The 27,947-nt window shown below is 37.7% G+C and overlaps 1 protein-coding gene across 3 annotated transcripts in view; it reads right to left on the reverse strand.

Annotated features, from left to right (window-relative positions):
• Window positions 1-27,947, reverse strand: part of NFATC1 (nuclear factor of activated T cells 1) — a 205,011-nt gene that overhangs the window by 19,270 nt on the left and 157,794 nt on the right. For 2 of the 3 annotated variants that reach the window (XM_072604044.1, XM_072604046.1), the window contains exon 9: window positions 26,864-27,553. In XM_072604044.1, the coding sequence (XP_072460145.1) occupies window positions 26,864-27,553 (690 nt within the window). The remainder of the gene's footprint in view (window positions 1-26,863; window positions 27,554-27,947) is intronic. The other variant, XM_072604047.1, reaches the window with a different exon arrangement.

Here is a 27,947-nt window from a genome sequence, read left to right on the forward strand (position 1 = left end):
AGGTCTAAGTGGGGGAAATTGACCTTTCATTGAGAGAATTTTGGTACTACCAAGAGACTGAAAGCATTGGTTGTAAAAGAACATCTCTCTTCTATCTACTTTTTCTCTTTTCAACTAAAAAAGACCACATAACCCATTGGAAAAATATTCTGAATCTGAGATCTGGAAGGACATAGCTCCCTTAAAATCCTAGGCAAAAGATAACTATATTGGTCAAACTAATATGCAGTCACCAACTCCCAGTTTTCATAGCGAAACAAAAACAAAAAACCTGGAAACAACTTCATTCAGAATATGAAAACACCTTGGGTCTGGATTGTTGTGAGAAGGCATGAGGAAAAATTTGCGCCCCAGTCAAGTTGATGGACTACCCTCAGAAAATAACACATTGAGGGGGGAAAGGGCGAGGGAGGAGAGGAGTTAGAAAAATATAGGCAAATAAGATAGGTTCCATAATCTTTATGACTTATTGATTTCAGAGTGGAAAGAAACCTCAAGATTCAATTTCTATATTGATTATACAATTATTCATCTTTATAGAAGCTTTTCTAACATGGCACATAATGAGCAATTCATCACAGTGTATTAGGTGCCATGGACGTTGCGTTCGATATAAAGGGGTCATTAAGTTTCTTGTAATTGCACATTACTAGAGCTTTAGTTAGTTCTAAATCAAATCAGCAGGATGTGCACGTACGAGCTCTAACTGACTTTATGTAATAAGAGTGTGCCCTCAGTGATTACCGGGGACACTCCAAAATGAGCAGTCTTGTTGAAGCAAATTGCCAGGGATTTCAGAAACTATTTCTCAGTCCACACTGTGGAGCAAGTCATTTCAAACAATAACTAAGAGGGAAAGTAAGAAGAAATCACCTGAGTTTTCTTAATGAAAATGAAAAGGGTTCATAAGTGAGTATATACCATGTAGCTCTATTCAAAATCCCAATTAAAGATTAACCCTGCCAACAAAGCGAAATGAGGAAGAAAAAAAATATGAAATTTATATGTCATGCTAAAGTAAAAAGGACCTTATGGAGCCCATATGGTATAGAGGCTAAAGTGCTGAACTTCGAGGAAGAATTGGACTTATGCTCTGCCTTACTAGCAATGAGATCCTGGATTTGTCCCTTAACTTCTCTTAGCCTTGGTTTTCTCGTCTGTAAAATGGGAATAAAAATAACATCTATAGCAAGGGTCACTGTAATGATCAAATGAACTAACATATTTAAAGTTCTTTGCAAACACTAGCTGCATGACTCTGGGCAAGTCATTTAACCCTGCTTACCTTGGTTTCCCCATCTGTAAAATGAACTTGAAAAATGGCAAATCACTCCAGTATCTTTGCCAAGAAAACCCCAAATGGGGTCACAAAGAATTGGATACGACTGAAATGACTGAACTACAGCACAAGCAAACATTCAGGAGTTAGATAAATGTGACAGCTAATATAATTATTTTCTGTTTATGAATTGCTGCTAAAGGAAGATTTTACATTATCTTCCTTTCCTACACTCTACTTAAGTGAAAACTAAATCTGGGACATTGTCATTTTCCCTGGGGAGTCAACTTAAGGGAACACGATCAGAAATAAAGCTCACACTTCCCTGGTATCTCCAGATTGAAAGGATATTTTTCTCTTCTTTCACAGAATTTACAGATATCTGCATCATTCATTTAATAATTACTTACCTTCTGATGGAAGGCAGGACAATACTGTGGCTACAATGTTGGACTTGAAATCAGGAAGACCTGGGTTTTCCCCTCTGTTATTGTGTGACCTTGTATAAGTCTTTAACCTCTAATTGCCTCGTCGAATTCTTGAGTTTTTTATTTATTTAAGTCATTAGTAAGTTCCTATACTTGGAGTTGACCAAAATGATGCAATAACAGATCCTCCTTATATTTAGGTACCTTGAAATATAGGATCATATATCATAGACTTAGCTGAAAAGGACCTTAGGGACCATCTAGTCAAATGCTGTCATTATGCAGATGAGGAAAATGGGGCTGAGAAAGGTGAGGTGACATTCAATATCGCATAGTAAGTGGCAGAGCAAGATCTGACTCCAAAATTTGACACCAAATCCAGTACATTTACCTCTTTTATTCTTGTCTTGAAGGGTTTAAACTTTTTTAATGCATATGTGTATTTGTGTGTGTGTGTGTGTGTGTATTCAAGGATATATATATATATATATATATATACATACATGTATACACACACACACACACACACACACACACATCTCCAGTCCTAGCTATGCTTCACTTTTAAACTCCCATTTTCTTTCCTGCTGCCCAGTTAATTTAATTAAATTAATTAAATCAGTACTGGAAAGGGTGTATCAGTCTGTTTCCCTGTGACTCTACTCGTCATCTCCATGACTTGCCAAACCAAAACACACCTCCTTTCTATGTGGAGTCTTCCCTACATCAGAATATAAGCTTTCTGAGGGTAAAACCTGTCTTCCTTTTGTATTTGCATCCCAACCACTTAGCATATAAATGTTTAATAAATGCTTTTTCATTCTTTCATTCCCCTTTACAAGACAACTCCTTGAGATCAGGAACCAGGACTCTCACTGCACCCCCAAAGCATTTACCAAATGAGGTATTCAAAAACCATTTTTTGATACAAGAGCTGCATTTATTGTTTCCATAAGTCTCCCTCTCATATACTATGTGAAATCAGTTTAACCTTTGAAACTTCCTAAAAGCTTTACTGTGCTCAGACTTTAGTGTATTTCCCCCTCTCATACTGGGATTGAGCTGTCATTTCAAAACCTCAAGCATCTTTATCTGTTAAAAGAAATTTGGCCTCTGTAGCAGACTTCATATGGAGCGGAAAGATTATTTAGAGACATTGATCCACAGTAAATACCTACCATGCTTGAGAAAAACAACAACAAAATATTATTGTTATTATTATGAGTAGCTAATTTTAAAAAGAGGAAATCAGCTTGATTTACATAGGAGCCACAGACCAGTCCAGCCCAAGCTTCTGCTCAGTGAACAGAGGTTTATCTCCCAAATGGAGATGAGTAGTGGTGTGCCTAATGCAGAGTCTCCATCACTACCCAGATAGGTTGGGAATGCCAGTGAGCCAAGGGGTTCCAAATGCACTTGATGAGCCAGAACATTCACATTTGTCCCTTCAATGTTTAACTTCCCTCTATCTTCCTCGTGATTTCTTCTACTGTTACTGAAGTACCTTTAAACACTCCGAATATTTAGAAGTATTGGTATGTATAAATTTGCAAGGGGTTTCCATGGAAAAAATATTCCAATCTGATATAAAATGTAAAAGTTTCTAAGAATTTAACAAGTGCTCTAGTCAACTGAAAGACACTTACAGTAGAAAAACTCATCTTAATGCTTTTTTTAGAGCTTGCAAGTAACAGTAAGATCCCCCAGTGCACTCTGAGTGAACATCAGTCTAGTCACTCTGGGTTGACATTAGTACACAAATACTTGAAAAAAGATTTGAATCCGAAACTGAAAGTTCAGCAGTTCCTGAAAGCATTTAGAAAACATTGAAGTGCCTACTATGTACAATGTTGTGCAAAGCATTGGGTACACAAGCTAAAATAGACATAGTCCTTTGATTTAAAGAGCTTATGATTAGAGGACAGGTGGAATGAGGCAAGTACACAGACAATTATAAGACAAGGGAAGTCGTATAGGGGAATAGGAGAAGTCCAATGAATGACAAAAATAGGGAAGAAGAGGTTACTTGTAGCTGGAAGTTGGGGGAGGGGAGGGACAAACAGGAGATGAAGTAAAGCTTTATGGAATGTATGACATCAAGAGTAGAGCCTTGATAAAAGGGAAGGATTTCAGTAGGCAGTGATGTGAGGTAAGATACAGGGGTGGGAACCTGCAGCCTTGAGGCCACATGTCTAGGTCCTCAAGTGTGGTCCTTGGACTGACTCCAAACTTCACAGAACAAACACCCTTATCAAAGCAATTGTTCTGTGAAGTCTGGATTCAATCCAAAGGCCACACTTGAGGACCTATTGGGCTACATATGGCTCTGAGGTCACACGTTCCTTACCCCTGGTAGGCTGAGGGAACCACATGAGCAAAGGATCTCTAAGGCAGGAGAGACAGGATGAGATTGAGGAATATTCTGCTTAGGAATTTGAATTGCACAGAATTCACAAAAGGAAGTAGAGTAATATACAAGGAGACTGAAAACAGAGGTTGAAGAAGGCCTGGGGAGGGTCTTGAATTACAGGCTAAGGAGTTTGTGTTTTATTTGGTAAGCAACGTAGAACCACTAAAAGTCTGTGAACAGGACTGACAAGATCAGACCTATCCATCAGAAAGATTACTTTGGCAGAGGGGTAAAGAATGATTTTGGAGAGTGTCAAGACTAGAGGCAGGAAGACCAATCCTGAGGGCTATTGGTAGTCTAGACTGGAACCAGGATGAGGTAGAAAGAGCACAAAGAATAGATCTTATGTGAGTAATACTGTGGGTGTAGAATCCACAGCACTTGCCAATTAACTGGCAGGTAATGGAGAAGAAAGTCAAGGATGACCCCAAGGTTTACAGAATAACTGATTTAGAACAGAGAAGGAGACCTCTGAGGTCATTTAGTAAAGCCCCTCATTTTACAGATGAGGAAACTATGGCCAAAAGAGATGAAAAGAAATGACCTGTCTACGGTCAAAGAGGCAGTAAGTAATAGAATTGGGATCTGAAGCAAGGTCATTTGATATCAAACCCAGTCCAGCACTTTTGGACTAGCTACCTTTTTTGAAGCTTGAGTAACTAGGAGTTTGGTGGCATCATCAATAGGAAGACAGGAGGTAGGGGCAAGGGCAGATTTTGGAGAGAAAGACAGTGAGTTTAATTTTAAATGTATTATGTTTAAAGTGACAGCAACGCATCAGTGTGGAGATGTTGAGCAAAGGACAACTATGTTCTTTCTCTTGACTTTCCTGCCATTTAATAAATACAGCAAGATGGCAGATAAATTGAAAGTTGTTAATTGTATGACAAACTCAATTTCATGTTTTGACCTCTCAATATCCACATAAACATGGGAAAAATACAAGGTATAAAGTCCATACCAGAAGAATCCCATTTCTGTAGACATCAACAGAACAGTTTTGAGAACAACTCCATCTATAATTTTTGGTTAAAGTATTCCATATGGTCTGTCTATATAGCATCAGGTTGTACTTTGGGCCTTCCATGGATTGTATTGCTGTTAGATAGACTTTGCTGATCTATTTGATTGTTATGTTTTAGAACTATTTTCCAGCCGTGTGTGTAGATGTGGTCTGACAGAAGCTGTTTTGGCAATGGCCGTGATACCATGATGGTTTTCAGTGCATTTACAGTGGACATCAGCATATTTATTCTCCAAAGGTTATGAACCCGGCTGCCAACTTGGCCTCGAAAACTGAAGAGAAAAGGAAGTAGAAAAGAACAGGAAACTGAATAGAAAAGGAAACGGAACACTTTATAGTACAATTTTAAAGGCTCCTGCCAAAACAGCCTTGATCAAAGCCTGTCATAGCTAAGTTCCAAACTCATCTCCCCGTAATAGGCAGCCCAGCTAGTTGGTGAAATCAACCACACCTTTGGTGAAACGCTATTTAACTTTATAAATTATTATCTAGTTTCCATCTACACATATTTCTGAAAGACTTTGATTCTACATTATCATGGGAGGAAACATTAAAAAGGATGGAAATCTGGCATTTAGTCCAATGGAAACCACCATTTCCATTTCAGTGAGTGAAAAGGATTTATATTTTTTTTAAAGTACCAAACATTGCTGTTAATATGGAGGCAAAAGATAGGTAGAGATGAGAGATGTAGACAAAATACTCAATGCATTTACCTGCATTTGGACAAAATTCTGAAGGCTGGGTCAGACTTGTGCATGCAGTTTTCTTTCAATACCATGAAACACCTAGTTAAGAGCCAGGTTTTGATAGATGAATGTTTTTCAGCTCTTTTCTTCAAATATGAACACACACACACACAACTCATACACATACATCTTCAAAAAAAGAACTTCAGTTTTGCTTTTTTTTTCCCTTTTTTTAAAGTGTGGAAGACAGACTTTTGGTCAAGACAAAGTGCAAATATTTACAGGTGATGGGGAGACACCATTTCCTCCCTCCAGACTTCAACTTGGTGTCTGCCACATCATTTTATCCATTCAACAATCTCTCTCTCTCTCCCTTTTTTTTCTTCAGTCATCTGCCAAGAGGAAATAACTTTGCTGTATTGGGAGTCTGGGAATCCTAGAAAACAATCTTAAATCCATAAAATAATTGAAGTGTACGTTTACTGAGCTGTTCAGTTCGATTCTGATTTTTATTACAATGTCAACAAGAGTTTAATTTGTTTTAAAGTTTAGGTTCTTAAATCTGAGTGATATACGGTAGTTTACGGCTTGCTGGCAACAGCTACTGTGGAAAAAAAATGGAAAGTGCATATAAAGGCGATTCTAAGTTTGACATTGTGAAAGCAGGGAGCAGTGCCAAGAGCAGCAAACAGCATGGCTTTCCCCAGCCTGGCTGACTTTAGGGACTGCTCGCTATTGACATCAGTCACTATGGGATACATTTCCCTGCTCTAACAAATCTCATCTGGAGACTGTAATTAAAAAGAAATGTCTTAAAATGCAATTTCTCTCCCTAAAACATTTACAGATGTTAACTAGATTGTTAATGGTGTAAAATGTCTGTGGGCGGACTTCTTCCTTCTTATCTAGTGTGTCAAAAATGAAGGCTTCTCTCTAAAAACCAAGGGGGGAGGGGGGAGAGGAAGAGGAGTATTGGTTTTTTCCAGTGGACTTTACTGACTGACTTGCAAAATTTTTTTCTTTTTTCTTTTTTTGCTTATCAGTAAAATGAGAAAGTACTCAGAAGACAGAATAGTGTGTGTTATCATTTCAGACACTTCCAGAGACAGTTTCATTGTACTTTGGATGTGCTCAATGCTACCGCAAATGTCTCTGCACAGAAGTGTTTGAGTAATACATACTATTCTGAAATTTTTAAAAAATGACACCAATTTCAGCTTTGGTAACCGGGTCATATATTTTCTGACAATAGCTTTGGCTGGGCTGTACTCTGAAGCTCTGGTTAAAAAAAAAATTTATAGAGACGTACTATACAGACCTGCAAACCAATCTATTTTATATATTCACTGGACAGGAGAGACGCTATTGCAAAAAAAAAAAAAGGGGTGAACTTTGAGAACCAGTTGTCCCTGGAGATGCAAAAAGGGGTTTTCTCAGCTTGGCTAAAGACCATGCAAGAAGAAGTCTGTGCTTGAACGGACTGCACACGTGTCAATTCCACCCCTGCAGGACAAGTGAAGTGGAACTTTTCTCAGAGCCAAGTACTTCATGATTTATACAGCCGTATCAAATAACTCCCGAGGACCCTGCACAAGGTGATGGCTAAAACCTCAGTACTGACATATGCAGCTGCCCAGACACAGTTGTCTGCTTGCCTCTTGCTTTCCTCCCTGCAACTGGCTTTGATTGGAGCCAGAGCCTTGGGTAAATCACAGGCATCTCTTGATTTTTCTGAGGGCTGAGCTCTCGCTGTTTTCCGGTACCTACTTCCTGCCGTATCTAAAACAACAGCAGCTGCAAGGGCCTGATAGAGGGGAGCTCCAGGGCAAAGACTTGCAAAAAAATGGGCTGGGAAAAGAGGACAGTTATTAGAAGCTGATAACACAGACACACATATACTCTGCGGTCTCAGATTCACTGTCACCGTTGATAGCATGGGGTACTGTCGGCCCCACTTTCAGAACAAAACAAAATATTGCAATATGGTTATGGGAAAGATAATTCTCAGTGCCTGTGTTGGGATAAAAGAAGGAGCTTGACTGTATTTGTCCTATTGTATGAATATCAAACTTTGATTAGCTAGAGTCTCCCAGGACCTGATAAGAAGGAATGTTCTGAGTTATTATCTGGAATTCGTTTTCTTTGTCCTTCTTTGTGTGGGAGAAATCTAACTGTGTGACTTGGCTAGAAGCAAGAACCCCTTTTTGGGATCTAAGAAGTTAAAAGCATAAGACAACTGGGATGGGGGGAGCGGGAAGGGAGAAGGAAAGAACTTCTTTAAATCAAGGACAAAATCTTATATTGATATAGTGAAGAAATCATATCATCTAAAGCCAGGAAATTCAAGTCTAACATTCCCACTGAAATTATGTCATTCTCATCATCAGAGCTTTCAGCCCTTGGCTATAATTTTAAATTATGAGTTAATATCAGCAACCCACAGAACTAAGTTGTAGGCGATAACAAAATGCCTGTTTTCTGACCAAGAGTAATTTTTATATGAAGCAGTAAGTGGCACAGTGGACAGAGCATCAGGCCTTGAGTCAGGAAGACCTGAGTTCAAAGCCAGACTCAGATCCTTCTTAGCTCTGTAACCTTTGGCAAGTGGTTTAATTATTAGAATATGAGCTCCTTGAGGGTAGGAACTGTTTTTTTGCCTTTCCTTATATCATCATTGCTTAGCACAATGCAATATATATAGTGCTTAAGAAGTAAACTCTATTAATAAGTATAAGGCTTAAAATATAGTATATAGTGCTTAACAAATTCTTGTTGACTGGTATAATATAGAGAACTAATAATCACATCTACCGCCCATGGGGTTATGGTAAAGATAAAATGAGATAATATTTGTAAAGCACTTTGCAAACCTTAAAATCTATGTAAATACAAGTTGTTGACATTAATATGCAGATAGCAATTCTATCTCCCTACCATGTATAAAAGGTAACTAGAAGGTCTGTATGCTCATATGTTTAAAAAAAAAGTCTCCTTGAAGAAGGAGTATCTTATTACTTAAGGGTTGGTGGAGGGACTCCCTCCACCTATGCGGATTATAAGCCTTCCATATCTTAATAACCTGTTTAATGAATTTCTACAACCAAAAAAATCACCATCTGGAGGCCATCCTTCTGGTGATGATCCTCTAAGAATTTAGACAGATTAAGTATCAGAGAGCAGACTTAAGAGTTCATCATTGGTTCCATACTTGAAGCCTTTTCAATGGTCTATTGGCATAACCTTTGAGAATCCAGGTCACCTCCACATAATAAGCAGGAACTGGAATAGGATTTGTATTTAGCTACCTTGTATTTATTCTGTGAAAAAATACATGTCCATATTTCTATACTTAATAAATGTTATGACACAATTATGTGTGTGTACATGTCTCCACTGGTAGAATGAAGCTCTTGGAGAGCATGGATGACTCCTTTTTTTGTACTGTATCCCCAGTACCTAGTACAGTGTCCAGAAGTAGGTGCTTAAAAACTGCCTGCTGATTGATGTTGAATATTGAAGAAGTTAAAGAGAAAAAATTAGAATAACTCATATAGAAATGGGAAACATTCAAGAGAAGGATCTTCTATCACCCACTAACTTTTTCTTTCTTCTACAACTCCTCCATCTTCACCTCCACTAACCAAAGTTAGTTTCATTATAGAATAAGATCAGCAAAGGACCTGGAATATCGAGAGTTCCTGTTTTTACCCCTATGTGCCACTACTATTAAGAAACGTTACAATGGGACAATTATTATTAACATTAATAGAAAAAGAAACAGACACCAGACTCACTGCCTCTAGGACTTATAAGTTTTCCAATGTCATGGTAGTTGATGACGACTGATGAAGAAATAGAAACATTATTAGTACTCCTTGTATGCATAAATCTGTAGTTAACAAAAGTTCTTTGTAAATTTGTTTTTGCATGAAGAGAGAGCTCAAAGCTAACTTTATAGAACGAGAGAAAGATTATCCAAGTTCACAAATAGGTGGAAGTCATTTAGGTTGGAGGCTATTTATGGATGAAAAACATTTCAGACATGAAGCTTTTGCTTTTGACCATTTTTTTCCAACTCTGAGTTGTTTTCAAAACTGTAGTCTTTGGGTACAACATAAATAAGCTGATGAATTCAAGATTCCCTTCTGGCTCCAAGAAAACAATGTCAATTGGCTGCACTGAAACCAAACCTTGTATATCTGCACTTTTACAACATTTCTTAAATCTCCAAGACATACAATTCCTTGAATTTTAATAATAGTGAGCACACTGTGATAAGGTGAAGTTTCCCTGGTTCATTACCTACGACTCCTTGGCTTGAAATGCAAAATTTGTCATTAAAAGTTAGAGTGGGGAGCACATATCTTTGTTCATTCGCTCTCATTGGTGAGAAAGAATTATCAGTGGGTGATGATGGTTCCAGGTATAAAAGAAACAACAGTGCACTGGAATACAGGAGATTTGGGTTCTTCTCCCAGCTCTATCCCAAACTAATTCTAAGACCACAGGAAAAATCACTTCATCTCTCAGTTTTCTTGCCTAAAAAATGGTGATATTAATACTTGCCCCCATCAGAGAATTGTGAGGACCAACTGAGAAAAAAAGAAAGTGAAAGCACTTTGAAAAGTATAAAACATGACGGTGATACAGTTTCCTAATTTATTGTTTGTTGGGAATGCCTTCTAAAAATGGGAGGGTGCCTTTTTCTCAACTACAGATGAAGTCAAGATCAATCCATAACTTACAATTTCTACATGCCAATGTGCTATGCAGGAACCTTAGTAGATTTCCATAAGCAACCCATTTACTGCCCCAGAATTCATAAGAAAAGATATGCTTCCCTTTTGAAGGAATCACTGAAGTAGCTTGAGGGCCGGGCTGCTTTTTAACCTTGCCCTCCTGATGAGAGCAAGGGCAAGGAGATGGAATGAAGAACTCCTAGCTTGTGTTAACAATGGCTAGCTGTACTTTCTGTTGCAGAAATATTACCTCAAACAGATGGAGAAAGAACAGTCAACTGCCCTGGACACCATTCTCCCCAAAGAGACTCCAATCTTTGATTGTCTATCAACAGCAGGATTTTGCTGAATGCTACTATTAAGTATTTCAACGCCTTGCTTTACTGCCTTTTGCGCGAATGATACAGCACAGTAGCTTGCCACTAAATAATACTGGGTGCTGAATGCATCTGGGGAGAACAATCTTAGTTCAGAAAGCTCTTTGAAATATAAAGACTAGAGAAAATTAAAGCACATGGAGTTTTAGGATAATCAGTGTAGAAGCTATTTTGAAATGAAGATAATGCCTTTTTAAAAGTGACTTTAGAAAAAAGACAGAAAAGGGAAAATTCAACTGTTGTAGTTACAAAGGCATTACAATAATGTGAGGTCAAGGACCTCATACACTAATGCTTGACCAATGACTATTATTACATGGTTTGCCCATGACAAATGTTAAAAATATTTCAGACAAATCTCACATTGCTTAGATGAGGAGTCATATCTGAACAATATTTCTTAGGTCTGTCTTTGCTTTTGTTGGTCACAAGTTTTCTTTGGCACAAAACCAGGATTATGAATGGACTTAAATGGTACTGAATCACCCAAACTCCATCAAAACCTTCTTTCTGATTCTTTATCCCTCTTGTTCCCCTTCCCTAACCATAAATGAATGATTGTAAACAACTTTCAACTTGAAGAAGAAAATAATGGGAGAAAATAAAATATGGCATCAAGATGATTAATTTTCCCTCCCATTCAACTATATACAAACTATAGGATTTGTGACTAACATTTCTATTGGAAAGATGAAAGCAAGTAGTTCAAAACTTACAACAGTTAAGGCAAATCATCATACAACTTTCAACACTATCACCCCAATAAGATCACAATTATATCCATCCAATTGCCTTCTTTTCTCATCTTCCATCTTATAGAAGAAAAAATGCTGGAAGTAAAATTCTAATTAAGGGTTCCAGAATAGAAATCCTTGAGCATCTTCAGCATATATCTACAGTGGCCAAAGAAAGCCCTCTGCAGTGAGTCCTGACTCGGATGACATCTTCAGTTGTTCCATAGCTTTTTGAATTTCATTCTTTTAACTAATGGGGCAACAACTGACCCTATTTATTTCATGACAAAAGACTGGCCTGGCTAATTCATCTATTTAAAAAAATACTAGAGAAAAATGTTGCTATGGCTACTGAGTCAATGTAGACACTGCAGCTAATAGAATTTGAAACTGGTTTTCCATTTTCTATTAGCCTGCTTACAACAGAACTAGGTCTCTGATAATTTATCAGCTAATATTTTAGCTCTCTATATATGATTTTAATTTGATTCATTTCAATAAGCATTTCCTGAATGATTATAGTATTTCATTCAAAGCCCTTTCACACACATGACTTTATATGATCTTGACAATAATTCATAAAAGTTCAGTAAGTACATACTCTGTCTGCCATTTTGTTGAATAGAAATTAAGCCTCAAGAACTTAAGATCACAAGATGAATTTGGAGTCTGAAGATGTGAGTTAGAATCTTGGTTTTTCCATTTATTTTCTGTATGAACTTGGGCAAGTCATTTACTCTCCATGGGTATCATTTTCCTCATCTGTAAAATGAAGTGGTAGGAACTCGATAATTTCTGAGTTTCTTTCTAGTTCTAGAACTACGACCTTATGATCTTTGACTAATGAGTAGAATACCTGTGACTTAAACCTAGGTTCTCTGACTCCAAGTTCAATCTTCTTTCTATGTCAAACCATCCCCAAACAGATGAGCTCCAATTTTATAAAGTCTTTTTTATGAAACCTGACACCAACTATCCCAAAATAAACCGAAAAATTATTCAATAATCTGGAACTTTGTCAGTATGCCAACCATACAAATATTTGGAGATTTCTAGGTCATCTTCTATATTCATCTGTTCTCACCTGTGTCTTTGGTTCTAACAGATCCAAGTGTCCTGTGTAAGAGCAGATATGAAGTAGTGTACCAGAATACATTGGGGCACTAATCATCTAGAAGTTAGTAACTGTGGCTTCTCTTCCATTGGGAAGCTTCATGCCTTAGGGTTAAATGTACACATATATTGAGATTGGGTTTCTTCATGGGGCTCCACCGAGCCTATTTACAAAGATTGCTGGTTTCTCATTGAAACAACAATATCAATAGCTTGTTGGTTTGTGGTTTAATTGTTATGCCCTGCCATTCAAAGATAGACCTTCAAGTCCATTAAAGGACTGACCCTAATGAATTATTTGCATTCTCAAATTCTTTTTCTATCCATCTCTTGTAACCTACAACCCTAATGTTAAGGATTCAGCATGTTTGATCACAGTAATAGGTATTCCTTCAATCATCATTAAAAATGTGGAAGATTCGAGACATGGGCACAGGGCCAGATTAGTAAAACTTTCCATGAGGAAAGCTTTTGTTTTCTCCAAGAGCTGCTCAGCCTAAGACAAGAAAGAAAGTAAAAAGGAAAGGAAAACTCACTATCCAGATTAAGGGGGAGACTGTGCTATTGAACTTAGTTTACCTGTATGTTGTGCTAGTGACATCTGGACCCCATGGAAATCAGGGAGCTCACCGAGGAATATTCAAAGACTTGATTGTTAAAGTCTGGGAGAGGGGTGAAGGAGATGAGAAGTAGGGAGGAGAGCAGAATAGGTGAACTGCCTTGAGAGCTAGTCACCTTTATCATACAGCTGAGATGTGTGAAAGGGGATCTATTTAAACAAAACAAAAATTCTGTCTCCACCATCTTCATTCAAATAAACACTAGAGCTAAAGCCTACAGAACAATACCTATTTTTGCCAAATGGTTTAAAAATTACTCCTTTGATAAATTTATAGATGCTCATAGACATATAAACTACCCAAATTTAAACTTGAATAATCCAGTTCAATTCAAGAAATATTGTAATAAATGCCTACTATGTGCAAGACAGTCTATACACAAAAAGATTAATGTTGCCATGTGGTTAAGACAGTAGACTGGAACATTAACGTTCAAAACATTAGCAAAAGGTCTCATGTTCTATGAATTGCTGCTTTTAAGGCATAATTTTTAAAACATACATTTAAAATGAAGGCATCAATGGGACCAGTCTTTTTAATAATGTAATTCCTGTGGTTTTCCCATATTTTGTTTATTGAGAAGTCTATACTGGTAGCTTGGAGTTTATGAAGTTCTTTGAAAAGAATAAAATATCAACTAAAATGAGCATTTTTATATGTTTATGAGCTCTTTGGAAACCCATACCCATAGAAGAAATGATTTAAAAAATTTTTTAAATCCTAAATAACGTGGAAATACAAGGTTTACATAATAGATTCTCCCATAGCCCAGGGTTTTCTCGAGACTAACAGTGGCTTTTAAGAAAACGTGTTATTAATTCTTTCAGGTACCAGTGCACCGCTGCCATGGACAGATGTCATTTTGGACAGATTCTCAAAAGCCAAAATATCACAATTGCTAAATGACATAAATTAAGAAAACCTAACAGATAAAAAACAGTCCCCAGATATTTGAGCCCTGCAAATAGCAACTCATGGCTTTCCTGTTTCAGGAAAACTTTCTGGAAAATAGTAATAAATGACCAAATTCAAAATTTGTAGAACTAAAAATTATATAGAAGCTTCAGCACCAAGAGGCCCTACAGTGGCCCAAAAGGCTCTTCCTTCCCTAATCCCTATCAATCAGAACAGTCACCTATGTAGGCAAAAATACCTTTCTAGTTTTCTTTCCTGCCTATCTAGTTCTACACTATTCTTCTAATATATCTATTCTTGATAGGTATACCTCTGATATGTCATGATAGATATATTTTCTAAAATTCCTGCTCTTCTGTTACAGATCTACCCTTCATCCTTTACCTCTTCCTCCTATATTCCTTCTACCTTCTGGCCCTAAAAAAAATTTGACTTTGAACTTGTGAATAGCATTTTCCTCACCACTGTCTCCAGTTCTAGCCAGTTTGTTTCTTGTTCTAGGAAACGATAATGGTACTTGCTTCTAATTTTCACTTCTAAACACTTCATCTGGTGCACCACCCAACAAACTTTCCTCCCCTGAGATAATATTAGCCTGTCCTGATACCTGCTGGGGCCATCTATTGACCTTCTGGACAATCAGCCACCTTCTTCAGTAAGTTCAGTCCCTGCCATCACTTACCTATATTTTCGTTTTCTTCCTTCCTTTCACAGTCTTGAAAATATACTTAACCATTTCAATGATGTATTGTCTTTTGCCCTTGAATGACTCGCCCTCTTGCCATTGTATCATTCCATTGCCTAAGTTATCCCTACCATCTGCATTCTCTTCTCCTCCTCCTGAACAACCAAGCATCACTGGAGGAAATCACAAAACCACAGTGACTAGGCCCACTACAAATTCATCCTAACCCCAAATGGGCAGTCACTTAATCACAGCCACTTCTCCCTCTATCACAACCTACAGAGAAATGAATCTCTCCTCAAGACTCCAACTCCGTCTCTACTTCTCTCTCTTTTCACAGAAAAATTCATTTCATATTTTGCTGAGTACTGAGACTCTCCATCATATAACATTTCATTCTGCCCTCCACACCTCAAAATGACTTAATGTCATCCTCTATCATTTTTTCCTTCTTTCAGATCTCAGAGAAAGAAATAGCCATCTTTCTTGCCAACATCACTTCCCTTAGACTCTTAAGCCATGTCCTCTCATCTGCTCCAGGACCTTGCTCAATCAGTCCTTCCTTTATGTCTTATCATCAGTCTCCTTCTTTCTACTGGTTGCTTTCTGTCTGCCTACAAACACCCGTGGGTCTCCCTATCCTAAAAAAAAAAGAAAGAAAGAAAGGAAGAAAGAAAGAAAGGAAGAAAGAAAGAAAGAAAGAAAGAAAGAAAGAAAGAAAGAAAGAAAGAAAGAAAAATAAAGAAAATCTCCCCTTGATCCTTCTGTCTTAAAAACTTTGACTTTCATGACGTCACTATTGCCTGGCTTTCCTTTTATGTAATGATACCCTCTCATTCTCCTTCTCTAGTATATACTCACTTTGGTGCCCAATTGTGTCTTCCCAAAACCTTTGTCCTCATACCTCTTTTCTCTCAGTACTGTAGCCATTAGCATTAATTTATTCCCATGGCTTCAATTAGCACCTTGATGCAAATGACATATACTGTGTTCATTAGGGTGTGCGTATACACACACACATATCTGTATGTATATAACACATACAATATATGTATATGAGGCTTGAAACCTCATGACCATTTTTGACTATTCCCTCTCCTTCAGTTCCTCCTACATCCAATCTATTGCTAATTCCTGTCAATTTTACTTCCATGACATTTTTTTGCATATGTCCTTTCTTCTCTGTTCACACAGTCACTGCCTGAGTTCAGGCCCTGATTACCTCTCATCTATTGGAATTGTAATGGCCTCCTAGACTCTTATAATAGCCTGCTAATTCATCTCCTTGACTTGTCTTTTTCCTCTCCAATTTTGCATTTCTGCTAATATCAAATAGAATCTTTCTAATGGACAGGTTTCACCATGTCCCTCCCCGATCAAAAATCAACAACGTAGCTCCAAGTACCGTAGGACAAAATACAACCTTGTTAGCCTGATATTTAAGGCTCCAAAACACATGCCATACCTCCCTTCTAGCAGTTTTCATACAATTTATATTTCAGACAAATTGGACAGCTCTCTCATCCCGGCTTCTCCTACCTCTATGCAAGTTATAAATATGTATATCTATGCAAGCAACCCTCCACTCTTCCAAGAGGTAGAAACTGAGTTTCACCGAAAGTGAAATGAATTTCTCAAGGTCATTCATACCTTCTTTCCATCATTAGGTACAGTGTTGTTTTCCCTCTTTTCATATTTTTAATCATATGGTTCATCACTTTTCACCTAAACTTTGAAATTTAAGTCCAATTCTATATCAAAAACTCATAAAGATAAAATAGTTATTTCAATTTTTAATATCCAAACTTACATAAAAATAGGAGGATTCTAGTCTTCATTTTAAAAAGATTTGCCTCACTGAACTTTTTCTAAGAATATCCTTCTTAGGTAGCTTGTAAATTTAAGTTGAACTAAACTAGCTTAAAAACACAAGAAAACACATCTTTCCATGATATACGTGAGTCAACATCTTTTTCCCCCTACCAAAAGCTTATTTTTGCCTATTTTCTAGATATCAAATGCTCAACCTTAGTTTTAGAATACTCCTAGATGTCCCAAGTTATCTTAAGGTTGAAACTTAAAAAAAATCAGAATAAAATTAATTCTATTTCGCTTTAGAAATAAAAACAAAACCAAACAAAAAATCTTACAAAGAACAATCACAACTCAAATTGAAACACTATATGACAAAGGACAATCAATCCCTGTTCAAAGCACACATTTCTTTCTTGAAATCAGGACTGTGCTGGAAAATCTGGAACATACAGTCACAGTAGCCATAGAATTCATTTTTTAATTTTGTTTGGGGAAGGAGGGGTGGCAGAGGATGACGGTGTTGAGAAATCAGACAAATAACAATACGATGTTGCAACTCCAAAAGTTGGCAATCTGTTCTATCTAGAGAATGTTCTAGAAGGATTTGAAGGAGTCCGTGGGGAAGGTAAAGTCTCCCCGGGTTGGAGATTCCATTCAGATAACCCTGTCACTCCCAAAGTTTAATTTGCCCAACTAATCCTCTTTCACCAACTAAAAAGTGCTGAACATATAATGAGATCAGCTTTACCTGAGGCATTCCTGGTTGGGCCAGAGACACTACAGGCTTATTTGTCTCCAAATCTTCAAGCACTGCTTCTTAAACTGACAGGAATGTATACGTTCTGTAAGAATGAACTTTTGTATGTAAGCATTAATCAAACTTTCTTGCACTTGAATGGCTGAATTTTCAAATCAGGGTTACAGCAAAAAGTGAGGCAGCCCCTGGTCATATACTACACATATCAGCCTACAAGAACCTCTCTTGCAGAATCACAGAACCACAGAAGCTCAGAGCAAGAAAAGACTTCAGGGTCTAGTCCAATCCACACTTGATCAAGAATTTTCTCTAAAACATACCTGACAAGTGGTCATCTAGTCTTTGTTTGAAGACATCCAGGGGTCTTCAAGGGAACATACCTCCTCCTGAGGCAGCCCATTCTACTTTTGCACTACTCTCATTGTTAAGAATTTTTTCTGCAATTACATTAAGCTTAAATTTGTCATGTTGCCTCTCTCTCTCTCTCTCTCTCTCTCTCTCTCTCTCTCTCTCTCTCTCTCTCTCTCTCTCTCTCTCCTCTCCCTCTCCCTCTCCCTCCCTCCCTCCCTCCCTCCCTCTCTCTCTCTCTCTCTCTCTCTCTCTCTCTCCTCTCTCTCTCTCTCTCTCTCACCTAGGGTAAACATTTCCAGTTCCTTTAACTGATCTTCATATGTCAAGATTTTGAGACTTTTAACCATACTGGTTGATAACTCTTTCCCTTCTCTTCTAGGTGCTTTCCACATCATTAATATTCTTTCTAAAATGTAGTGCCCAAAATTGAATATATAATACCATATATAAATTTAGACTTGTAGAGTTATGTCCCCTTTTATGCAGCTTTAGATCAATTGGCTACCAGATCACCCTGTTGATTCATCCTGAGCTCAGAGTCTACTAAAATTCTCAGATCTTTCTTCTGATAACCATCTAGGCATGCCTGCCATTATTTTTTATTGTGGAATTGATTTTTACAACCCAAATGCAAGATTTCGTATTTATCCTTATTAAATTTCATCTTAATAGATATGATTCAATATTCTAGCCCAACAAAATCTTTGTGAATCTCAACTTGGCCATCCAATGTTTTATCGGTCCATCTTAGATTTGAGTCATCTGCAAACTGGAAAATCAATGCCATTACCTAAGTCACTGATAAAAATTAGCAAAACCATACAGAAATCACTCGAGCCTTCCACTAGAGACCTCTTTCCAACTTAAAAATGAGTCCTTTTTGAGTACTCTAGGTCTGACCATTCAACCAGTGCTAATATTTCTCCATCTTGTGCACAATAGACTGAAAGACTCTGTCAAATGCTTTGGTAAATTTTAGGTAGACTGAATCTATAGTATTTTCTTGTTCTATCAGACTAGTCATCCTTTCAAAAAGGTTTCATTTGAAAAAACTATCTTCATAAAAGATAATCTAGCTTAAACTGTATTTGATGAAGTCATACTAGCTTTCTATGATCATTGCCTCCTTTTCTGAATATTCACTTATCACTTTAATAATGCATTCTAGAATTTTGATGAGAATCAAAGCTAAGTTCACTAGTTTAGAGTTGCAAATACTATTTTTTTCCTTTTTATAAAAAGTAGAACATTTATCTTTCTTCAGTCCTAAAGTAACTCTCTCCACAATTACTCTCTTAAAAACTGTTTTATTAATGTTTTTTGAACATTAATGTCACTTCCCCATGACTCTATCCTCTCTCAAATAGAGCCCTCTCTTGTAACAAATAAGTACAATTAAGCAAAATAAATCTACATATTGGTCATGCCTAAAAAAAATGTATGCCTCATTCTATATCTATTAGGTAGGAGGCTTGTTTTACCATCAAGTCCTCCAAAGTCATAAATCTGTCACCCAAATTCTGAAGTTCTTCGATGTTGCCTTCCTTTGTATAATTGTGGTCATTTCTCCATGGTCTTTCAAAATCACTGATAGTGCTACAACAATCACATTTTCTAATTCTTTCTGATGATATAGTTCAACTGTGTCTGGTAAATTGCACTCACCAGGGAAATCTAGGTGCTTTCTAATTTCCTACTTATCTTGGGTTTTGACGCACTCTTAAGTCATTTTTGTTCCCTCATCTCTACTCTAAAGATCATTCTCCTCAGCTAATAACCAGGAGAAAAATTAGAATTGAGAAGCTCTGCTTTCTCTCTGTCACATTGCTATTATTATACCACCTCCCTATGTAGTAGTTTCAGCCTGTCTCTGATAATTCTATGAATGAACTACTGAAAAACCACTTTTTATTTTCTTTAGCTCTCTTTGCAAGTCTCAGTTCATTCTGAGGTTTGGCACTCCTGACATTATTCTTATGGAGAATGTTATATTGTATTCATCATCTGTTAATTGGCCCTACTCTCATCTTCTGTCCACTAAAAAAAAAAAAAAAAAAAAAAAGCTAGCTGGTTGGTAAATTCCCTATGTGTCCATATCAGTCTCTCCTTTTTTCTCATCAAAATTATTCCTCCTTTCATCTTCAGAATTTAATTCTCAATAGTTTTTTGCCTTGTAGAATTGTAGGACATATAGTATACTTACCCTTTCTCTGAGATCTAGGATGTTTATGTGTAGGCAGGAGAATAATAAATAAAAAACTAGTAAGCTCCTAAAATACGTAGTCCCTGACTTGTAATCATAAGGAAGATAACTATGCATAGGAATTCTCCCCACCTCCCCTCCTTTACCTGCCCCTTCTGCTCTCTATCCCTTTGTCCTTCCTTCACCAGCCCCTCAGACTGGTGTCTTCTCCATGCTTCTGTACAAACTACCCTGGCTCTCTGAGCCTCTACCTGGTCTCCTGGCCTTTGTGGGACAGGATGAGACACAGAATCCAGGGGATCTCAGGGCTCTAGCCTTCCATTAGTCTACTTCAGTTTATTACATTTTAAGGAAGTTTTGATATTTATCCATTTTATACTATAATTTTATTCTAGGAACATACTTTAACAATCTGTTCATATGGGGAAATGAATTGAGTTCTAATCCACTATCTACAAACAAATATGTAGAACCCAAAGCATTCATAAGGTGGGGTCTGCCTGCAAACATGAACTCTGGATGAAGGGCTGGGGCAGTAAGTTCTTCCATTAGCTTGATGTTCCTGTATTATAAATACTCAGTTGGAAAAGTAACAGGTTGCTCTTTTCAACACTTCTTAGAAGGGGAAATGCTTTTCTAAAGCCCCTGTTGAATTTACTATATCTTAAGATGCTTTAGATCCTGTTTGACAAGTCTAATATACTAAATGACTAAACAAACGGTGAAGTCATTAGCCACTTCGTAATAGCTTAGGGAAAGAAATGAGCATTATAATCTGCTTTCCTGATGAGAGACTAAAGGGATATTTTTACTGGGAATGGGCAATTTTTATAGTACAATCACTTAGAAAAGATGTGTGAAGTTCTTCCCTTTCACCTGGATTGCCACTAAGAATGGTTAGGAATCCTTATTTAACTCTTTAGGAAAAGTGGGTTCATTTTTTACATCACTACTGTGACGTGGAGAATAATGCACCAAACTTAAGAGTCAGGAGGGCTAGGGCTGGACTCCTGCCTCCTAACTAGATGTGTGGCCTGGACAAATCTCTTAATCTCTGAGAACCTTAGTTTTCTCATCTGGAAAACAGATTATAATTATATTTACACATTATAGATATGTATATATATAATATAGATACTACAATTGTGTAATTATTATATACAGATATAACAGCATCCAACTCACAGGGTTGTTGTGAGGATAAAATGAGAACACATTGGTAAAGTACTTGCAATGAATCATCATTATTAATATTCTTCTTCTCCCAACGATTTGAGTTTCTTGGTTGGGAGCCTCTGGTCTCATGTATAGCTTAGACCTATTATTTTGCCATCTAGAAACCTGCAGTGCCATAAAGTCCCTGGCACCTCATGCTGATGCATTACAGTGTCCATGGCAGGACTCTGATAGAGATCTTCAACTTAGGATTTTTTTTTCACAGTGTATACAAATAAAAATCTATTTTCAAACTCTGGAGTAGACTTTTTGTCCACCCAGGAGGATAAGAAATGTTGCTTATTTTGCAAAGAAAACATTTAAATCAAGCATCTACTTTTCATCTTGTTAAGGTTTTAATTTTTGAAGTTTCAGCTAAATACAGCTGACACAGTGGTGAAACATCAAATATGGTGTGTATGTATGTAGATATATTTTTATATACAGGATATTTACATAGCTCCATTAAGCTGTTTTTTTTAGGGAGGTCTTTAGAATATTTGGCCTAATCTTGGACCTGATCCAGACCAAAAGGAATGAACAGCACCTTGATCCGTCTCATAGGCTGAAAACGAAAAAGAAAATGAAAAATGAAAAAAAAAACTTTGTCTTTATAAATAGGTCGAGAATTATTTAAAAGCTAATGGAAATCAGGAGCTATAATTCAAGCCTAAAAACAATTTAAAATGGAAAGAATTATCTGCAAGATCATGAACTAAACTTCATTGATCTTATCCTTGATTTCCATCTCTTTATCCTCAAAAATAAAAAATCCCCACATATCCACAAGGAGTAGTCCAGGAGAGAGAAAATGAACAATGAACAGAGTTTTTAGAAACTTTGGGATCAAATCTACATTCTCTGAACTATGGTAAAATGGAAAGACCATTTCAGAGTCAACGAACTTGGGTTTGAATTCAAATTTTGTTATTGATTTACCTGTGTGAACTTGAGCAAGTCTCATCCATAAAATGAAAGGTTGGGAGACCTCAAAGGTCCCTTGCAACTAGTGATCAATTATCCTACAAATCCTAGTGCTCATGTAAATCCTCTGACTACATTTCAGCTCTAAAGCTATTATCCTAGACTTATAGATATCATATTATTCTGAATATATGCCACACTTTTTTCCCCTTTGAAACCTAAGAGTGATTTACAATTGATGCCTTTTTTTTGGTGTACTCCCTTCAAGACCTAAACCAGGATTCTTAACTTGTGTTTAAATTTTATTTAATATCTCTATTATCAAACTAAAAACTATTATTTTTTTGTAGTCTTAAATGTTTTATTTCATGCCACTGAAAAGCATTTTTCTGAGAAAGGTTCCAGAGTTTCACTAGAATGCCACAATGGTCCGGGACATAAAAAATGGTTAAGAACCCCTTCTAAACTTATGTTGCTATATATGTTTTCTCTTTCTGAGAGCTCTTATTTTAGGGATATAACTTGCAGTTAGGCCAATATGGTCATTCAAACATTGGAAAAATTTACGAAGTTTCACTCGTTTTCCTTTTTAACTCCTTGGCACAAGCTGAATGCCATTTCTTGATCAAGTCAGTGTTGCAAACAACATATACAAGATCCTTTGCTGGAATCAACACCAGAAGACATATTGAGGGATGATGCAGATGTACAGAAGCCACTAACATTCATGGGAGTTATTCAACCTAATTGTGTTCTCCTTTCCACCATTCTGGGTTTACACAAAAAGAGGGTGAAAATCTCTACCTAGCTATGATCACAACAATCTCACAAGCATCTAGGTAGCTTTGAAAGGGGGCAGAAAATTAGAATCATGAAATGTCAGAGATAGAAGAGACCTTAGAAATCCACTGGTCTTAATGTCATAGATTTAGAGAGACCATATAATCTACCCACATGATTTTACAGATGAAGAAACTGAGGTCCATAGAGGTTATATGATTTTCCTAAGGTCATACCAGTGGTAACATAGCAGAGTGAGGATCTAAACCTGTATCCACTGACTCCAAATCTAGTATTATTTCCATAGTTCAACATCCTCATTTGACAGACAAGGAAAATGAGGTTGACAAGTAAAGTGACCTGCACACAACTGCTTAATAACAGAATGAACACTAGAACCCAAGTGTCTCAATGGCCTGGCAGTGCTGCATGGGTGGAGCAGCGCCCAGGAATGCCTAGCACAGCTCTTTCTACATAGCAGGCACTGTATAAATATTTTGGGAACAAATAAATGAATGACTGAGTACATGAGAATAGTTGAATGGTGGCTTTCACTACACTTCCCTGAAGGCAGATTTCCTACGCCATTTTTAAAAAATGCTCCAGGAAAGTCACATATGCTTCCTAGTGGTTGCAGAGACTGATATCCTGCAGAGGACAATCCAGAAGCCACCAGAAAATGCCATGGAAAAGATAGCCATGGCTATCTTTTCTGGAATTTGGACAGGAAATTCATACCTACATGCTTGGTAGCATAAAGTTGACTAGCATCAAATTGCAAATCTAGCATTTCATACAAATCAAGCCCTATGGGAAAAGACAAGCAGAATAAGTTTAGAATGAAAGTCAGGGTCTCTTGCCTATGGAAAAGCTCAGTTTCATTGAGATGTCAGGTATACTCATGTTTGCCACTGATCAGCGTAAGTACTAAGAGAATTCTCTGCCCCAGGGATGGGCAAATGGGTCCTGACTGACATGGCCACTTGGAGCCCCATTCACCTTTGTGGGGTCTGAAAACAGTTATGTGGGACAAGTCGATTGAAAAATAAATTAAAAGTGGAATATTCACACATAAACTAAAACATTCTTACTGTACTAACTTATAGGTAGCAATATACTCCCAGAAAATTGTTAAGCTTGATATTGGAACTAAGGGCAGCTGATGGAAAGGAAGGAGTGTGGGCAGGAGGTAGGGTGTTAATCTTTCCCGTGCCTTCCTCTTCAGGTTATCATCACTTGTCTTCTATATTTCTTGGGATGGGGTTGGAATTTGACTCTGATATTATACAAACACTAATTAAAAATTATTTTTAAAACACACACATCTACTTCACATGCTAAAAGAGGTCATCTGACTAGTTCCTTTCAGATCAAGTTATATGATTTGTGGCAAAATGTGCTAATTTGACATTGCAACCATGAAACTGGCCTTACAGAGTTAGAAATTAGTAGGGCAAAGACTTCACAGGGCTCTATCACATGAATGAGAAAACATTTAGATATTCGTGGTTTTGTCCACATATCTTTTATAAGCACCATATATCTGCCATGGTCTATTTACTCACTGGTCAAAATCAAGCACCATAAGGTCTTTTTGATACTAGAGGCAGCTAGGTGGAAAAGTGAACAGAGTGCTGGATTTACAGTGAGGAAGATCAGAGTTCAAATCCAGCCTCAGACACTTATCAACTTAAACTTCTATCTGCCTCATCTCACAGACAAGTATAATAATAGAGCCTGCCTCCCAGGGTTGTCATGAGGATAAAATGCAAAAATTGCAAAAGCTCTCTGCCAATCTCAAAGTGCTATATAAATGCTAGCTAATAATAATCATTTCCAAGACTCAGCTCAGATAACATCTCCATTTTGAAGCCTTTCTTGATCCCCTGAATTGCTGATGCACTCTCCCACCTGAATTTATTTTACGTCTACTTATCTGCGCATGTGCCAGTAGAGTAGAAATGAATAAGCCAGTAGAAGAGAAATTCCTTGAAGTCAGTGGCTATTTGTGGTCTGCACAGTGTTGGTGTTTAACAAATGTTTGCTGAATTGAATAAAGCTACAGTCTTGGATTCAATTCTTGTGGAGGATAGCTCACTTCTCTCTATTCCAAGGCTTGATTGCACATCCCCGCCCCCAGTCATAGCCCCTCCAAAATGTAGAGCATCGAACAAAATGTAGATGAGTTGAATGTTTATAGATGAGTGTGATTGTGTCATCATTAATGGAAAAATAATTCAAGAAGTGCCTTGGCTCTGATGGTGTCCTCTGTAGACCCCTCCCCTCCCCCAAAAGGTAACTACATGGAAGCAGAGGGGACAATTTCTGAAAGAAAAGAAAAGAATCATCATCCAGTGACTATTTTTCTGGAAAGGCAGTTAAAAGGCGCTTTTACTCTTTAGCTGGGGAAATAAATGCAAAGGACTGAATCATATAAGCTACCTTTCTTCCGTAAGGGATTTCTATCTTATCCTGGTGTATGACTTTTTGGTTTTTCAGTGTAGTTGATGGTGGTGTTTGCAAGAGGTGGAGAGGTAAGGGAGCAATGGAAGGGCGGAGAAAGGGGTTTACATTTTCCAGATGTGACTAGTTTTTAGTTTGTGAAACAATTCGCTTCTAGATAAACTGGAATTATTCCTTTATGAATAACCCCCTGACTCCCACACAAGCAACCAGCAGCAGAGTTGTGTAAGTCACATAAAAGCATTAATGAATTGGACTCTTAATGAGCAAAACACCTCGGGCTTTTTGGTCATGTGACTGATTAGTACCTCAATTAGAGTTTTCCCAGAACCAAATAGGAGAATGCTGTTATTACAAGTCAATAATGCTTCTGTTTTCATTCAAATTCAGTGTCATGTTGTTTCAAATAGGAAAAAAAAAGTCTTTCTAAAAAGAATAAACTAAAATGAGGCACAATGAATTAGTTGTCTGATGTAATTTCTCCCTGAAAGACAATCAAATTCAGATGTTCTTGGGCACCAATTAGTTGCCTACAATTGTTACAAAACTTCTCCCTTTTAAAATAACCTTTAATATGTGGCATTCAATTTGATTTTTATTCTGAAGAATCTTACATGTTGAGTTGAAGGGATGGTTGAGTACTATGGGGATACTCAGTGGTGAGTACTAAATCACAGCTCAGAAAGGCTGTGTAACCATATTTCTTATTACGCCTTCATTCTGTTCACATAATAAATCTTTGGTAGCCAAGTCCTGACAAGTTCACCACAGCATTTTAATGTTGTGGAGGGTTTTTGGGGTTTTTTTTCTGGTTTTGTTTTATATAGCTGCGAGAAAGAGTCACTAAATGAAATCTAGTTTTTTAAATGCCAAGGGGCTAAAGAGCTGGGCCAAAAGCCATGCTTATGGATAGGTCTCAGTCCTAATTGGAACTTGCCTAGCTAAAGTTCAGCAGTTAATATTTTGTTTCAGCCAGCAGATTTGGCCATTCTAAGCTTTAATGCGTTACCACTGGGACGATGGTCCAGCAGTTAGACAGGTGTGCAGTTCACTGGCAAAGGCATAAGCCAAGACTAAGTGGTTAAGCTCACTGCAACGTAATTGTTGGTCATGCGGCTAGCTCCATGGTGACTCACAGCAAAGAATATCTTTTTGTTACTGCAAACGAAACTAAAATAACTAGTTTTCATACGAAGACTATCAGAGCAACTTGGTGCATACTTCCACAAGTCGGTTAATGGACACACTCCTCCTTCCAGAATTCTGGTATGGTTAAAAAAATAAAACTCACTGATACTGCAACATGGTGGAATGCAAGCCTCTACAGCTGTGGAGGACTTACCATCGTCCAGGTACAACTGGTCCAATTCCTCAGGTTCTCGCTTGATCGTAACGGGAATAGGGGCCAAATTATGATTACTGTCCTCATGCAACTCTGGCAATGACAGTGGCTGATTGGTTGGAGATTCATTTCTTTGAACTTTCGGCAGTTGGTGCTGCTGTTGACCCATTATAGATGAGTGAGTTGGACTGCAGGACTGCAAATAGGTTGACTCTTGGGTAACGGATGGAACTGGAGAAGAGGGACTGTTGGGATAGAGTGTTTGTTGGTAACCAAGGGAACAGCTACTGCTCAGATGTTGACTCACCTGCGGCTGCAGCATGATGTGAGATGATTGATCGGGAGAGCTTGGGTGTACAACTATAGACCTTGGCACTTCCTGGATAGTGGGGACACCTCCAGCAGGCTGTTGAAGTCCTAGATGGCTGTGGCCTGGATTCGTGATGCACTTGTTGTAAGCAGAAGAGGAAAGGTCATGAAGCTTGGGGCTTGAGTTGGGAGAGGATGACATCACAGTGTTTCTCTGCTGACAGGAAGTGAAGCCAGCCACAAGGCAAGAACCAGGATCAGGAGGCATCATGATCTGCTGACTGTAGTATGGCTTAGAGAGAGGGTTTAATCCTTGGTTCATTGGTCCACAGGTTTGAGCAGGCTCATAGTCATCGGTGGGTTCTGTTTTTATAATTGGAACTGTTAAAAGAGGAAAAAAGTTATATAAACATGAGTTGCATATTGGTACGACCAAGTTGGCTTGTGGCTAGGATACCCTTTGCAAAACAAACAATGTTTTGAATAACTCTCTGTGTGTCTTTTGCCTCATTCTCCCACCCAATAAAAAAAGAGAGAGGGAGGGAAGAAAGGAAGGAGAGAAAGAGAGAGAGAGAGAGAGAGAGAGAGAGAGAGAGAGAGAGAGAGAGAGAGAGAAGGAGAGAGAATGAGTCATCAGCACAAGAAAGTCACAGCTGGTTCTAATATTGAAAAGGACTATTTTCTTTGGAATCTCCTCCAGCACTAATGTGCTATAAAAATCTATTTGCAAATAGCTACACTGCAGTAGAAGCTCTGGACCCAAGGGCTCCATGGA

The sequence above is a fragment of the Notamacropus eugenii genome, chromosome 4, assembly GCF_028372415.1.
Source record: "Notamacropus eugenii isolate mMacEug1 chromosome 4, mMacEug1.pri_v2, whole genome shotgun sequence".
Lineage (NCBI taxonomy): Eukaryota > Metazoa > Chordata > Mammalia > Diprotodontia > Macropodidae > Notamacropus > Notamacropus eugenii.